At 43.7% G+C, this 15383-nt stretch overlaps 1 protein-coding gene across 5 annotated transcripts in view; it reads right to left on the reverse strand.

The window, feature by feature from the left end:
• The window catches only part of slc8a2a (solute carrier family 8 member 2a), a 60807-nt gene that overhangs the window by 7750 nt on the left and 37674 nt on the right, over positions 1–15383 (reverse strand). For 2 of the 5 annotated variants that reach the window (XM_014197674.2, XM_045717262.1), the window contains 9 exons: positions 15071–15133; positions 13903–14327; positions 13452–13589; positions 12560–12787; positions 12154–12435; positions 11419–11874; positions 10266–10630; positions 5358–5461; positions 164–181 (listed from right to left, as the gene is read on the reverse strand). In XM_014197674.2, the coding sequence (XP_014053149.1) occupies positions 164–181; positions 5358–5461; positions 10266–10630; positions 11419–11874; positions 12154–12435; positions 12560–12787; positions 13452–13589; positions 13903–14265 (1954 nt within the window). In that variant the 5' untranslated portion in view covers positions 14266–14327; positions 15071–15133. Of the gene's footprint in view, positions 1–163; positions 182–5357; positions 5462–10265; positions 10631–11418; positions 11875–12153; positions 12436–12559; positions 12788–13451; positions 13590–13902; positions 14328–14890; positions 15134–15383 lie in introns of all 5 variants that reach the window. The other 3 variants (XM_045717264.1, XM_045717263.1, XM_014197675.2) reach the window with 3 other exon arrangements.

A 15383-nucleotide genomic window follows, 5' to 3' on the forward strand; every position in this document is an offset into this window, starting at 1 on the left:
ATTTTGTAGTTATGATGGGGTTAGACAGTTGAACTAAGCTCATGATGCATTTATAAGCGATATTGTAAAATAATCAATGGGTATATATCGTTTTAATGTTCAAAAACGTCTGTAAAAATCACAGTGGGCCTTTCAATTGTGTGCAAAACGTATGAGATCTTACCCTGGTTGAGCAGCAGAGCTGCAATAGGAAGAGAAAAATAAATGCGTGATTTTGAGATGTGATTACTTATTATGCTATTCAAGCTAAAGTGATTTTTGTATTGAACCTTTATTTATTCATGTTAGTCTCATTGAAATCAAATGTATTTTGCAAGAAAGACCTTGTCAAAATAGCAGCAGTCGACAAAAGACAGAAGTGACACACCTTAATTCACAGTACACATGCAAGGAATTGATCAACTGAGAAACATTATACTTGGGACAATGTACAAACAATAAATGAATGACAGATTCATCAGATCACAATGTGCATTCTGAAAGTAACCATGCAGTGAGGAAAGGATCAGTACAAATTAACAGACACCAAATTCAAATATTCCTGCGTCTCCATCCTCTACTAAATGCAATAGTCCAGTGAGGTCATCCAAACAGGTATAGGCTTGACTTCCATCCATGTGAAAAAAAATGTGGAAGTGCTTTTTTCAATGAGATGCAATGGGAGAGGGTCGATCGAGTTCGATTAACATTAAAAAAAGAAAGCTAATTCACTACGTGAGGCCTATTTGATCGACTAGGAGGTGCACAATGTTTCCGTTGTTACGAAGGTACTGGTATGAGTGGACAAGCTTGACATCACTGTTATGCACTGTATGTCGTACTGTGCGGTTTTTATGGTTTACGACAGTGTGCTGCTTTATATATGAATGGAATGTCAGAATGAGTGGCACATGTCAAATCAAATCAAAGTTTATTTGTCACGTGTGCCGAATACAACAGGTGTAGACCTTACAGTGAAATGCTTACTTACAGGCTCTAACCAATAGTGCAAAAAAGGTACTTAGTGAACAATAGGTAAGTAAAGAAATAAAACAACAGTAAAAAGACAGGCTATATACAGTAGCGAGACTATAAAAGTAGCGAGGCTACATACAGACACCGGTTAGTCAGGCTGATTGAGGTAGTATGTACATGTAGATATGGTTAAAGTGACTATGCATATATGATGAACAGAGAGTAGCAGTAGCGTAAAAGAGGGGTTGGTGGGTGGTGGGAGGGTGGCGGGACACAATACAGATAGCCCGGTTAGCCAATGTGCGGGAGCACTGGTTGGTCGGCCCAATTGAGGTAGAATGTACATTAAACGTCAGAGTGATTTACAATGTGAAATCGTGCAAACGTGCGTTCTACAGCTAAGCTAGATCTAACAATCACAACGAATTTGAGGAAAACAACTTTATTTCAGGTCTTGTTCTGCCTAGTGACAAATCTCTCTGGCATCTTATTGGCTAAGAGTTCCAGCCTTTCCTCCGACTTCATGGACAACGATTCCCATGCCAAGTCCATTATCTTGTCAGTATAGTTAAAAGTCTTTGGCACATCTACCAGCCTCACTATATTCTCCCTTTAAAGAGGGGCTGAACTCATTGATTAGGCCTAGTATTTTAGCCTGCTCACAAAAAAATGCAAGAAGCCATTCGTTTTGAGGGTGTGGTTTGATGTGGGTGTGATATCCCAAACAGCGACCGTACCAACTGCGTGACGCAGCATGACAACGTGAACGTAATTGGTCAAGAATCCCAAGCTCCGAGTGTTAAAATGTCCTCATCTCTAGAGTAGTATCTTTGAATGTGTTTAAGTCTGAAAGTGTGGCAAGTGAAGTGTGTGACAATGAATCGAAAATTGTGAAATCAAAAGAATGGAACAAACCAAGCAAAAGTTGTAGTAGAAGACAAGGACCGGTCCAATAATGCATTTCTTATTGGACTGTGTTTTTTGGACAAGGATATTTATTTGGGAAATCCATTTGTAATATCGAGGACTGTGAAGAAAGCAGTGGGAAAGGTGCATTCAATCAAGGTGACTAGAAGCGGCCTTGTTTTGGTTTATTGTGTCGATGAAGAACAGCAGGAGCTGCACTGGATCTGGCAAAATTGTCCACGTCAGAAGTAACATATTGATCTTCGGAGCAGGGCGCCTGCAGAAGGCCTTATAGCTGGAGTCTCGTTGAATATAGTCAGAAAATTATTTTACAGAAAAGCAGATTGATTTGGTTTAGTAATTACCTAGGTGTCTGGCTAGACAGTAAACTCTCCTTCCAGACTCATATTAAGCATCTCCAATCTAAAATTCAATTTAGAATCGGCTTCCTATTTCGCAACAAAGCCTCCTTCACTCACGCTGCCAAACATACCTTCGTAAAACTGACTATCCTACTGATCCTTGACTTCGGCAATGTCATTTACAAAATAGCCTCCAACACTCTACTCAGCAAACTGGATGCAGTCTATCACAGTGCCATCTGTTTTGTCACCAAAGCCCCATATACCACCCACCACTGTGACCTGTATGCTCTCGTCGGCTGGCCCTCGCTACATATTCGTCGCCAGACCCACTGGCTCCAGGTCATCTATAAGTCTTTGCTAGGTAAAGCTCCGCCTTATCTCAGCTCACTGGTCACCATAACAACACCCACCCATAGCACGCGCTCCAGCAGGTATATCTCACTGGTCATCCCCAAAGCCAACACTGGTAGGTATGCGTAACTGGCTGTAAGGGAGTCAGGCGCAGGAGAGCAGAGGTTGGGTAGCCAAAGGAGCCTTTTATTTCGGCGAACAAAACACACGGCACTAAGAACACTAAACACAATATGGGTTAACATAACCCAGCGCAAACCAGTCTAGTGTGTACATATACGAAACAACAAACAATTCCACACACAGACATGGGGGGAACAGAGGGTTATATACACGTCTAATACTGAGGGAATTGAAACCAGGTGTGTAGGAAAACAAGACAAGACAAATGGAAAAATGAAAGGTGGATCAGCGATGGCTAGAAAACTGGTGACGTCGACCGCTGAACGCCGCCCGAAAAAGGAGAGGAACCGACTTCGGCGGAAGTCGTGACAAACACCCCCTTTGGCCGCCTTTCCTTCCAGTTCTCTGCTGCCAATGACTGTAACAAATTGCAAAAATCGCTGAAGTTGGAGACTTATATCTCCCTCACTAACTTTAAGCATCAGCTATCTGAGCAGCTCATCGATCGCTGCAGCTGTACACAGCCTATCTGTAAATAGTCCATCCAACTACCTACCTCATCCCCATATTGTTTTTATTAACTTTTTTTGCTCTTTTGCACACCAGTATTTCTACTTGCACATCATCATCTGCAAATCTATCACTCCAGTCTTAATTTTCTAAATTGTAATTACTTCGCTACTATGGCCTATTTATTGCCTTACCTCCTTACTCCATTTGCACACAGTATATTGACTTTTCTATTGTGTTATTGACTGTACATTTGTTTATTCCATGTGTAACTCTGTGTTGTTGTTTTTTGTCGCACTGCTTTGCTTTATCTTGGCCAGGTCACAGTTGTAAATGAGAATATGTTCTCAACTGGCCTACCTGGTTAAATAAAGGTGAAATAATTTTTTTATCAAATTAAAAATTATACAATAGAAGAAGAAGAGTAGTATCTTTGATGACAGTTGTGTTTGTGATGCTAACATTAACTCAAAAATGTGAAGATGTTTGAGTTGGAAAAACCCAAGATGTTTATGACGAACAAGTCTCGTTCTGTCAACATAACATTGGCGATGATGTACGTCTCGTTCTTAGTCCAGAGACGCTGTGCGCTAATGCCTCAATTGGTGTCAATAAAGAAAAGGGCGGGCTGTAGGTTTATTTCTACAGCTACGATTGGATAGCATGCAGCTGTACTTTAGGTTGAGTCTGCAGGGAGATCGGGTCGCTTGCTGCTGAGCTCCGAATAACTGATTATTTTGGCACTGCCAACCATGAGCATGTGGGCAGGATTGAAATCTAAACCAAACCCAAGGAAAGCTGTTGTGTACCCTAGATTCCCTACATTTTGGAAGATTGGTTTTGGAAAATACTACATGATGACCAAAGTTCTACCACTTACCCTTAGTCCATTTTGCAACTACTACAATTTTTTACGACTAGTACCGATGATATATAGGCCGTTTTCAATCAGATAAGTTGTTTTTTAAGTTCAGCTCTTCTTTAATTCCCTCCTTTCAAATAAACATCCTCCAACCCTCAATCCTTTTTTTCTGATTCCCACACCACCTCCTTGGCACATTGACTTACCTTTCAGTCAGTCAACTTTGCTACAAGATACTATGGGGGAGTTGCACTCTCACAACTTCGGATGAAGGATATACAATCACGCGTGATAAGGCCAATGAAATCCGCGCCTAGCTGGAAGTCCCGCCTTCCCCAGGTGATAAGCATGAGGCTCGGCTTCATTCCTTCAATTATTCCGCTCTTCACCTCGGTGTGATCAGGAACAATTCACACTACTAAAACAAACAATTGGAAAACGAGACTGTCTAACATTGCGCCAACTAAACTGTCCTATAGAGGTAGAGCGTGCTCAGCCCCTGGACGTTGGGGGCTGAAGTTTGTACTTGTTCTCATGGACACTGGGAGACTCTAATCTTGGCTCACTCCCTATTGTTGGGGAGCAGTGAGCACATGCTCTCGCTTCGGGCTACGCATGTCCCCGGTTGACTCAACTCTGGTGCAGATCTTTTATCCAGGTGGGGCCCTCTCTCTCAGGAGTGGAGGCTACACCCCGGGTGGTCTCCCTAATATGGGAAATGTTTGGCAGGGCCGACGTAGATCTTAAACGGATCGCAAGAAAATGCGCAGTGTCGTTTTTTATAAAGCAGTGTATACGCTGTAAGTCCAGGATGATTTTCCCCGAGGGACAATAAAATTAAAGGGATACTTCAGGATTTTGCCAATAAAGCCCTTTATCTACTTCCCCAGAGTCCGATGAACTCATGGATACCATTTGTATGTCTCTGCGTGCAGTTTGCTGGAAGTTGCTAATGTAACTAGCATTAGCGCAATGACTGGACATCTAGGGTAAGTGCTAGCATGTTAGTTAGCATTGGCTTGCCAAACTACCTCTAACTTCCTGAATATTGGCTGCAGAGACAGTTCATCTGATTCTGGGGAAGTAGATACTGCAAATCCCGAAGTATCCCTTTAATCTTATATTATCTTATCTTATTAAACTGCAGTGGGGAAAAGGTTTCTCACAATATGTGCCAAATGGCAATTTTTGCTGTGTGTAACAGTGGATAGTAGGTTGAGCAAACCTTTTGAGATGGCCATTTTATTCACTAACACTAACCCTCACACACAACACACCCCACTGACCTGAGATTCCTCGCTTTAGCCATTTGGGCTCATCCAGCACAATGAAGAAGTTTTCCTGCTTCTCATATTCCTCCACATTTACAATGCGTACCTGTAGAGTCTGACTGTGGAGAGACATGCAAGCATGCACCCACCCACACACACACACGTACATACATATACACACCCACACTCACACAGGGAGAGAGAGAAGAGGGTTGTCGTCAATACACATTGTTATATTTGTAGACGTTTTAAACACATTTGATGAGGATAAAAGGAAAACATGTTATGATCACAATCACAGGACACCAAAGATAAATATTTTGTTGAATAATACACACACACACACACACACACACACACACACACACACACACACACACACACACACACACACACACACACACACACACACACACACACACACACACACACAGAGCGACTTACAGTTAGTGCATTCATCTTCAGATAGCTAGGTGAGACAACCACATCTCAGTAATAGCAAGTACAACTGAAGAGTATTTATAAAACACTGTATCCACACATTTTTCACTTGTTTTTTCATCAGAAATGATTGCTTATGGGTACCTTCATGTTTTTATACATAGAGTTTAGATGTGTTATTTTGCAAAAGCACTAAACAGTATATCCATTGTTTAGCTGGAATGGTTCGTATCTTGTATATTTGACTGTGATTTGTGTTTGTCTCACCTAGCTATCTGAAGATGAATGCACTAACTGTAAGTCCCTCTGAATAAGAGCATCTGACAAAAATGTAAAATGTAAATGTTTTACATACAGATCTCATAACTGGATTGAATTATTATTTATTTATTTTTGTCACAAATGTATCATTTGTACAGTTCTTTATTAAAAATGTAGTTATTTGTTACAGTTAACTGTGTAAAACCCAGCAGTACTACTTATTTCTCAGAGCGACGTGGATATATAGCATAAAAAAAACATGATTATTTGTCTTTGAAATGAGTAACAGATTTTAAACAAATACATGTCTGTCATTGAACAACCCTATGCCATGATTAGACAGTAAAAAAACACCAATCTCTTTCATAATTTCTTGAAAAAATAAAAGCTAATTTTCAAACATTTCTGAAAATGGATATATAGCGTTTTGGAATGAAACTCTTCAATTGTTCCTCAATAAGTGTGACTGTTAGTTCACGAAATGCAAGGGTTTAATGTCTGCTGCTCCATAGGAAAGCACCATGTAGTGGACACGGGCTTTGACTGGAACCAGTGGAATGTGCAAAGGAGCAGGTTGACATGGTAGAGCATGGGAATGTTGCGCACCAGGCGGGTTGCAGTGTTTTGGACAAGTTGCAGGGGTTTGATTGCACAAGCGGGGAACCCAGCCAACAGAGAGTTGCAGTAGTCCAGACGGGAGATGACCTGAATTAGAACCTGCGCCACTTCCTGTGTGAGGTAGGGTCGTACTCTATGGATGTTGTAGAGCATGAACCTGCAGGAGCGAGTCACTCACTGCTTTGATGTTTGTGGAGAGTGACAGGGTGTTGTCCAGGATCACGACAAGGTTCTTTGAACTCTGGAAGGTGAACTCCTGGAGTTGTCAAACGTGATGGAACGGTCTCGCAACAGTCCCGTGAAGCAAGCAAACAATAATTTCCTACCCTCTGAAACATTAACAAACACCCTGTCATTTAAATCACATCAGTAGCTGAGGTGCAATAAAGAATTGAACACATAGTGGAGGCTAAATAATTCACAGTGCATCACATACACAACACTCACACACACACGGTACTGTACACACACACAGAAATACAAACATGAACTAAACAACAGATAAACAGAACCCTAAACCCTGATATAGGCATGAGAACATGGGATACATGTGCCGTTGGCTAACTTACATAAGTAACACTATGTAAAATACAATGTATTTAGCTTAAATGTTGACTACTAAGTGTGGTAGTAAGTATGGACGATAAATTAGACAAAGGCCCTGGGCGTAAAAATAGTATGCTAACTCCTGATCACAACAGAGCAATTTCCCCTCACTCCGAATCACTTACACTGCCACTGCATCATAGCTGTTCTCCATCTATCCATTACCATAAACCTACAGTAAATTACCCAAAATGATGTCACTGCACAGTATGACTACTACCACTTACGCCTAGATCACACCGACAGCATCATTGCGTTTTGGTACACCAGAAGTATATTCATTTGGATTTATCGAACGTATGCATCAAACTGTATGCATAGACGGCTTGACAGAAATGGTAGCAGACGGTGAATGTTGAACTTTTGTTGCACACATATCCAGATGATGCTGCGTACCATTTTGCGCATTGACGCTGGAGGTGTGATTGAGGTGTTAGTGCACCATTACAGTAATACCTACAATATATGACCTGAAATGACATCACTTTACAATATGAGTACTACCTGTAAGTGCACAATTAGTCCAACGTGCAAGCACAGCTTATATCGTCTGAAAGTTTAATGGGGAAAGGATCTGTCCGCTAACATTAGCAAGAGGCTGTCAATCATCAACTAATGGACGCTGCTCCACATGGGAGTCACTGACTGACACAGTGACAACCCATAATAATCCCCATCACCCCAGTTACTGTAGCCTTAGGATACATTTCCATCAATATAACAGTACAGTCGTGGCCAAAAGTTTTGAGAATGACACAAATATACATTTTCACAAAGTTTGCTGCTTCAGTGTCTTTAGATATTTTTGTCAGATGTTTCTATGGAATACTGAAGTATAATTACAAGCATTTCATAAGTGTCAAAGGCTTTTATTGACAATTACATGAAGTTGATGCAAAGAGTCAATATTTGCAGTGTTGACCCTTCTTTTTCAAGACCTCTGCAATCCGCCCTGGCATGCTGTCAATTAACTTCTGGGCCACATCCTGACTGATGGCAGACCATTCTTGCATAATCAATGCTTGGACTTTGTCAGAATTTGTGGGGTTTTGTTTGTCCACCCGCCTCTTGAGAATTGAACACAATTTCTCAATGGGATTAAGGTCTGGGGAGTTTCCTGGCCATGGACCCAAAATATCAATGTTTTGTTCCCCCGAGCCACTTAGTTATCACTTTTGCCTTATGGCAAGGTGCTCCATCATGCTGGAAAAGGCATTGTTCATCACCAAACTGTTCCTGGATGGTTGGGAGAAGTTGCTTTCGGAGGATGTGTTGGTACCATTTTTTATTCATGGCTGTGTTCTTAAGCAAAATTGTGAGTGAGCCCACTCCCTTGGCTGAGAAGCAACCCTACACATGAATGGTCTCAGGATGCTTTACTGTTGGCATGACACAGGACTGATGGTGGCGCTCACCTTGTCTTCTCTTTTTTCCGGATGACCCAAACAATTGGAAAGGGGATTCATCAGAGAAAATGACTTTACCCCAGTCCTCAGCAGTCCAATCCCTGTACCTTCTGCAGAATATCAGTCTGCCCCTGATGTTTTTCCTGGAGAGAAGTGGCTTCTTTACTGCCCTTCTTGACACCAGGCCATCCTCCAAAAGTCTTTGCCTCACTGTGCGTGCAGATGCACTCACACCTGCCTGCTGCCATTCCTGAGCAAGCTCTGTTCTGGTGGTGCCCCGATCTCGCAGCTGAATCAACTTTAGGAGACGGTCCTGGCGCTTGCTGGACTTTCTTGGGCACACTGAAGCCTTCTTCACAACAATTGAACCGCTCTCCTTGAAGTTCTTGATGATCCGATAAATGGTTGATTTAGGTGCAATCTTACTGGCAGCAATATCCTTGCCTGTGAAGCCCTTTTTGTGCAAAGCAATGATGACGGCACATGTTTCCTTGCAGGTAACCATGCTTAACAGAGGAAGAACAATGATTCCAAGCACCACCTTCCTTTTGAAGCTTCCAGTCTGTTATTCGAACTCAATCAGCATGACAGAGTGATCTCCAGCCTTGTCCTCGTCAACACTCACACCTGTGTTAACGAGAGAATCACTGACATGATGTCAGCTGGTCCTTTTGTGGCAGGGCTGAAATGCAGTGGAAATGTTTTTGGGGGATTCAGTTCATTTGCATGGCAAAGAGGGACTTTGCAATTAATTGCAATTCATCTGATCACTCTTCATAACATTCTGGAGTATATGCAAATTGCCATCATACAACCTGAGGCAGCAGACTTTGTGAAAATTAATATTTGTTTAATTCTCAAAACTTTTGGCCACGACTGTACATGTGGACACCTACACAGACACAAACACATACTGTACATGAATATAATTTTGATCCCATTTGCTTAATGGGAGGGATACGTATAACATTCAGTATATGTGGACACATACTGTACATAGACAAATGTGGACACAAACTGATGGAAAAACACATTTACCAACATAAAACGATGCATTTACACAGAACTGTTTGACAGTTCCCTCTAGACCTCAACCCTCATCTGTACTCTGGCCAATAACAGCACTGCTGCTAACAAACCTTCCATCTGATGCTTTAGCAGAGAGAGTAGGCATTAGGCAATCTTGTTTTGGAGCCACAGTGTCTACTGGGTTTCTCAGCTTCCTGTCTGCACTTCATTGATTTGTTTGTGTAACTAGGTGCATACAGCTGGTTTTCCAGGTGTAATCAGACACCAGTTAAAAGGAAAGAGCGGCAATCAGTATACTGTGGCTAGCAAAATCCAGAGTAACCCTTCCCTGGTCTAACCTCATGTACCAGGCTATAGGCTCTTGATTACCAAGCATTGACATCTGGTTGAAATGATGTAATTACAACCAGATCACAACTAGTTTACAACCAAATGAAATGACATCATTACAATCGGTTTACAACCAATAGGTTGTAATTTGGTTGTAATGACGCCATTTCAAACAGTTTTTCTGGCTGGGTACTGTCCCCGTACTTTAGGGCTGGCATAGAGCAGGCCTCACCTGGTCTGTTCGTTGGAGAACTCAAGCTCGCCCTTGGTCTCCTCGTAGTCCACGCCGGCACGGGCGCTGCCGTCCTCAGTGCGGTAGGGCAACATCACGGTGCCCCGCGAGCCAGAGTTCCGCACCACCGTCACCACCATCGTACCCGAGCTCTCGCTCACTCGCAGCACGCGCTCGCCGAACGTGAAGATGCCAGCGTGGTCGTCGTCCAGGATGGTAACCATGGCAACTAATGGCTCCACCATCCGGCCCTTGGGCGGCGTTCCCAGTGAAACCTCGTTGCCGCCCTCATCCAGACGGAGATTCTGCAGCCGCACAAAGAAGTGCTCGTCTTCCTCGAAGACGTCGTCGTCCAAGATGCCCACCTGAAAAGGACAGGGGACACACAAAAAGTTGTGATGGGAATTACTGTATGCATTGAGTCAATCTTATTTAAATGCCCAGTGCAGTCAAAAATTTGACTTTCCTGGGTTTTATATATATTTCCATGTAGGAATAATACTGTGAAATTGTGAACATGATGATAATGCACTTTTAGTGTAAGAGCTGTTGGAAATGTCATGCTGTTTTGGTGGGATGGAGTTTTAGCCTGCCTGTTGACATCACTCCAATAAGAAAGAGAGTTCCAAACCTTTCTGCCAATAACAGCTAGTTTTCCCCTCCCCACTCAGACCACTCCCAGACAGTCCTAGCAAAATTCTTCCTTGAGAAATTGCTCTTGCTAAGAAGTTATTTTTTCTTCCTTTTAGAGCATTTTGATGGAGAACAATCACAGTAAGGTACTTAATTGTTACCCAGAAATGATTTGATATTGAAGTAAAAACAGCTGCATTGTGCCTTTAATCTAATCTCATCTGAAATTATTTAAACTAATCTCTAATCCATCCAAGAGTAAGTTTTCCCTTGCCACTGTCGCCTCTTTTCGCTCTTTGGAGGTGCAGGCCATGACAAGTTGCTGACAAGTACTGTATTAGTAAACTAGTAAATTGACTAGTAAACAAATACTAGTCAATGAGTTAATTGATTGATTGTTTGGTTGATTGAAGTATTACTCAAAACTACAGTAAACAACGACTATTCACCTCCCTCCTCCTCTCATAATTTCCCACCCTCTTTTCCCCTCTCCTTCCTTCCTCTCTCATCTCCATCTAACCTTAATCTCCTTCCGACTCTCCCCTGGTTTGAACACCAGCGTCCCCTCGCTAAACTCATAGTCCGCCCCGGCGTTTGCCGAGCCATTCTCCGTGTGGTAGTCCACATAGAAGGTGTGCTGCCCCATGCCACCCTCACAGATCACTGCTAGGCTTAGGGTACCACAGTTCTCCGTGCACTGGTACTGGGCACGCTCAAAGGACAGGTGGGTGCACGTGGCCCTGTCGTCTTTCTCCAGGGCTCCGCCCTCCGTAGCGGTGGCTTTGCGTCGCGTGTGCTCGGCGGCATGCTTCTTGAGCACGTTGCCGGCACCGATCATCATGCGTGTGGCTTGGATGCGGTAAAAGGCGCGGCTCTTCCTCTGCTGCACCAGAGCTGAGTAGTTGGCCATCTCGATAAGCTGCTCCAGGTCTTTGTCCGGGTGCTTCTGCTTCAGGTCCTTCAGGATGCGTACCACCTAGGTGAGGTCACAACGTAAACACAATATTGACTAAATGTTAATACCAGGCTTAAACAAGGCTAACAAAATGATACCGCAATGTAAACACAATGTTAACACAATGTTTGAAATACAACGTTAACACAATGTTTGAAAAAACAGCTGCTGGAATAACAAAAATGTTAAAGACACGAAAAGGAACAGCACCATCTCCCTGCCCACTCCACTCTCCTATATTGCTAAACTCTTCTGACTCGTCCTGACCATTCTCTTTCCTGATCTCCTGGCTCAGCCTACCTCATCTCTGTTCTGGTCCAGCTCCTTGCCTGTCTGAACAGAGACTGTGCAGACACTGGAGGAGTTTCCAGCCGTGGAATTGCTATCCGAGAACTTAGCGTCCATGATTACATCAATCCCCTTGGGCGCCAGGTCACCTTCCGTTTCCACAACGATGCCATGCCGCTTGTCGGCACGGTAACGCTTGTGCATGTACTTGTAGAAGAGCAGGCGGCGGTCGGCGATCCAAGCCAAGATCACACACACTGGGAAGTAGAGCAGAGTGACCAGAGCCTCCCACACCTGCAGAATCAACACACAACGTTTCTATATAATAAAAAAAACACAGAAAAGCATACAAAATCTGTCTATAAACCCCCGCTGACACACAAACACACAGACACACACACACGCAAATAATACAGACCTCCACTACTCCCGGGGAGATAACAGCCAGGATGAGGTAGAGCCAGATGTAAGCGAAGATGCTCCAGAAGGCTGTGATGAAGAACACTCGCAGATGTTTGATCTTTCGCGACTCCCCGTTGGGGATGACCCACACACACACTCCGATGATCACAAACATGTTGAAGGCAGCGCTGCCCACGATGGTGCCCGGTCCAAGCTCACCCGCGTCAAAGTTGTGACCACACACCTGCCAACAAGACAGCAAAGAAATCAAGTTGAATAACAAAATAAGCTAGGGTTATGCTACCTCCATTACGGTATCTGTCAATGGGGAACCCAGTCTAATTCAAGCAAATCAAGAGTCTGTCAGGTGTAGCATGTAGTACAAAGGGATTGTGGGGACACTCAGGGGTAGTGTGTAGAGCCCTGCACTGGCATGAATTTTAAGCCCGATCCCTACCCATGCCTGCAACGTTCAGGCCCTACCCTACCTAGGCCGATTGCTTCTGCCAAATTGAAGGCCCTGCCCGAAACCCAAGATCAGAAATAACTTCCTCCATTAGTAAATGCATTAGCCGCTCCTCTCTGTCTGTCACTCGCTCCCTGCGTGCAGGTTGAAGCACTTCTGACATCATGTTATGATCTTACTCAGATATGACTGTACTGCGCAGGGGAGCACGCGCAAATGGCTCAGCTTCAAAATGTTAGTGATCAATTTGTGATACCTGAGCCCTGCCCGTACCCTAGTTATTGATGAAATATACAACCTACCCAGCCCTAACCTGATGGGTTTGGGGTTTGTTGGGAGTGGGGACACTGAGGTAGTGTGTCGTATATACCCTGGGGTGGTGTGTCGTATATACTCTGGGGTGGTGTGTAGTGATGAAGGTTTTGTGGGGTCACCAGCATACCTCGATGACAGAGAGAAGGATCTCTGGTGCAGAGGAGCCCAGGGCCATGAGCGTGAGGTTAGACACAGTCTCGTTCCAGATCCGCACAGTGGTCACTGACGTCTCCCCGTTGGGTTTGGTGATAGTCACCTCTTTCTCCTACAAAGACAAGGACACACATCACAGTTAGGGGAACATGCAGCTAGTGTTTTACCAATCCAACAATTGGTAAAACACATTGTCCAACATTACAATTCAGTGATATTGCATATGAGCTGATGCTAGAGGACAGTATTTCAAAAGAACTTTCACCAAAGTTCCCAGGTTTTTCAGAAATCCCAGGCTGACAATTCCCAGAATCATTTCTGCTAAATTTCTGAAAAACCTGGGAACTTTGGGGAAAGTGTTCAGAATCACCACAGCATGAGAATGACTGAAGGACAAAACAAAGAGAGAAGTGGTCACTGGTCACCTGGGAGGTGATGACCTCGATGGAGGCCATGAAGCGGTCGGCGATGATGGACACACCCAGGAACATGTACATGAGGCAGGCAAAGTAGACTATCGCCCTCCCTGTCTGCTCCGCCAGTGGAGGGCTGAGTGGTAGCCACACAGGCAGCACAATGCCAGGTCTACACATCACCTTGTCCGTGCACGTCCGCTTGCCCCCTGTGGTGTTACCAGATGGGGAAGATGGGGTGCCTGATACAGATTCCCGCTCCACCACCTGAGGCTTGGAGTGGAAGGAAGAGGTGGCCGTGTGGGGCAGGAGGAGGAGGATGGAGAGGAGGAGTAGAAAGGATGGGAGTGAGGGATACACAGGGTGGGGTCCCATGCTATCCCTGAGTTAGGTGGTGCCTGGGGTCACCGGAGGAGCAGCTGGGTAGGAACACTCTCCTGAGAGAACATTGAGAGAGAGAGAGAGAGAGAGAGAGAGAGAGAGAGAGAGAGAGAAAAGAGTCAAAAAGAACAACAGGGGTTGAGGATGTGGCTCTCTAAAATGTTCACTAGGGTATATTAATAAGGTCTACAATACATTCAACTGTGCCACTCCCCACATACATGAATGCCATAGGGGTACTTCCGAGATGAATTAAAGGGATAGTTCACCCAAAAATAAAAAACAAATAAATGGTTCCTAACCTACCTACTTTAAAGTAGTTTATTTTAACATTCTGAATGTCAGCAATGCTGCTATAATTACCATTTTATTACTATTAGTATAATATTTATTGCTATTGTTTGTTTGTTTTTAACTGTTTATCTGTTTCTTGTATGTGCCTTGGTGGGGATTAAGGACTGGGGATGTTTCATATCTGTTTACTTAGCTACAGTCACCAACTGTTAATATTAGCAGCTAGGACTAATACACAATGGAAGTAAAGGGACCCGAGTTAGCATGCTCTACATTGTCCAACATCACCTTAGTTACTTCAAACCCGAGTTCTCTAGAAACGTACCATTGTTTTACAGTCATCGATGCCAATGCTAGTGGTTGGGCACTGGAGCTTAGTAAACAAAACCCAAAGCGTGGATTGCAGTCTCTTCTGGCACACAGACCATTCTCAAGGTAAGGAAATATAGACGTCAAAATGAAAAGAACAAGGACTAATGAGTGTGTGAGTGAATATGCATGTTACCTCACTCTGGCTGTATCAAATGCCAGTCTAGACAAATGCAGAGTGCTATCAGTCAGCAGCGATCTAATAGAGAGGAGAGGAGACAGAAACAAGAGAGTGGGGGAGAGAGAGTGAGGAGGGGGAGAGAGAGTAGAGGTGCAAACAAACACAAACTGAGAGAGAAGGTATAAAGACACTGATATAAGACCACTGCAGGAGGTAAAGAGTTACAATGACATAAACAGAAACATGAAAGAACATTCAAACACAGAACGATGTGAGGCCTGTATAGTACTAAAGGTGGTGCAGCGGTAACACTACATGTAGGTACCAT

The sequence above is a fragment of the Salmo salar genome, chromosome ssa04 (assembly GCF_905237065.1).
Source record: "Salmo salar chromosome ssa04, Ssal_v3.1, whole genome shotgun sequence".
Lineage (NCBI taxonomy): Eukaryota > Metazoa > Chordata > Actinopteri > Salmoniformes > Salmonidae > Salmo > Salmo salar.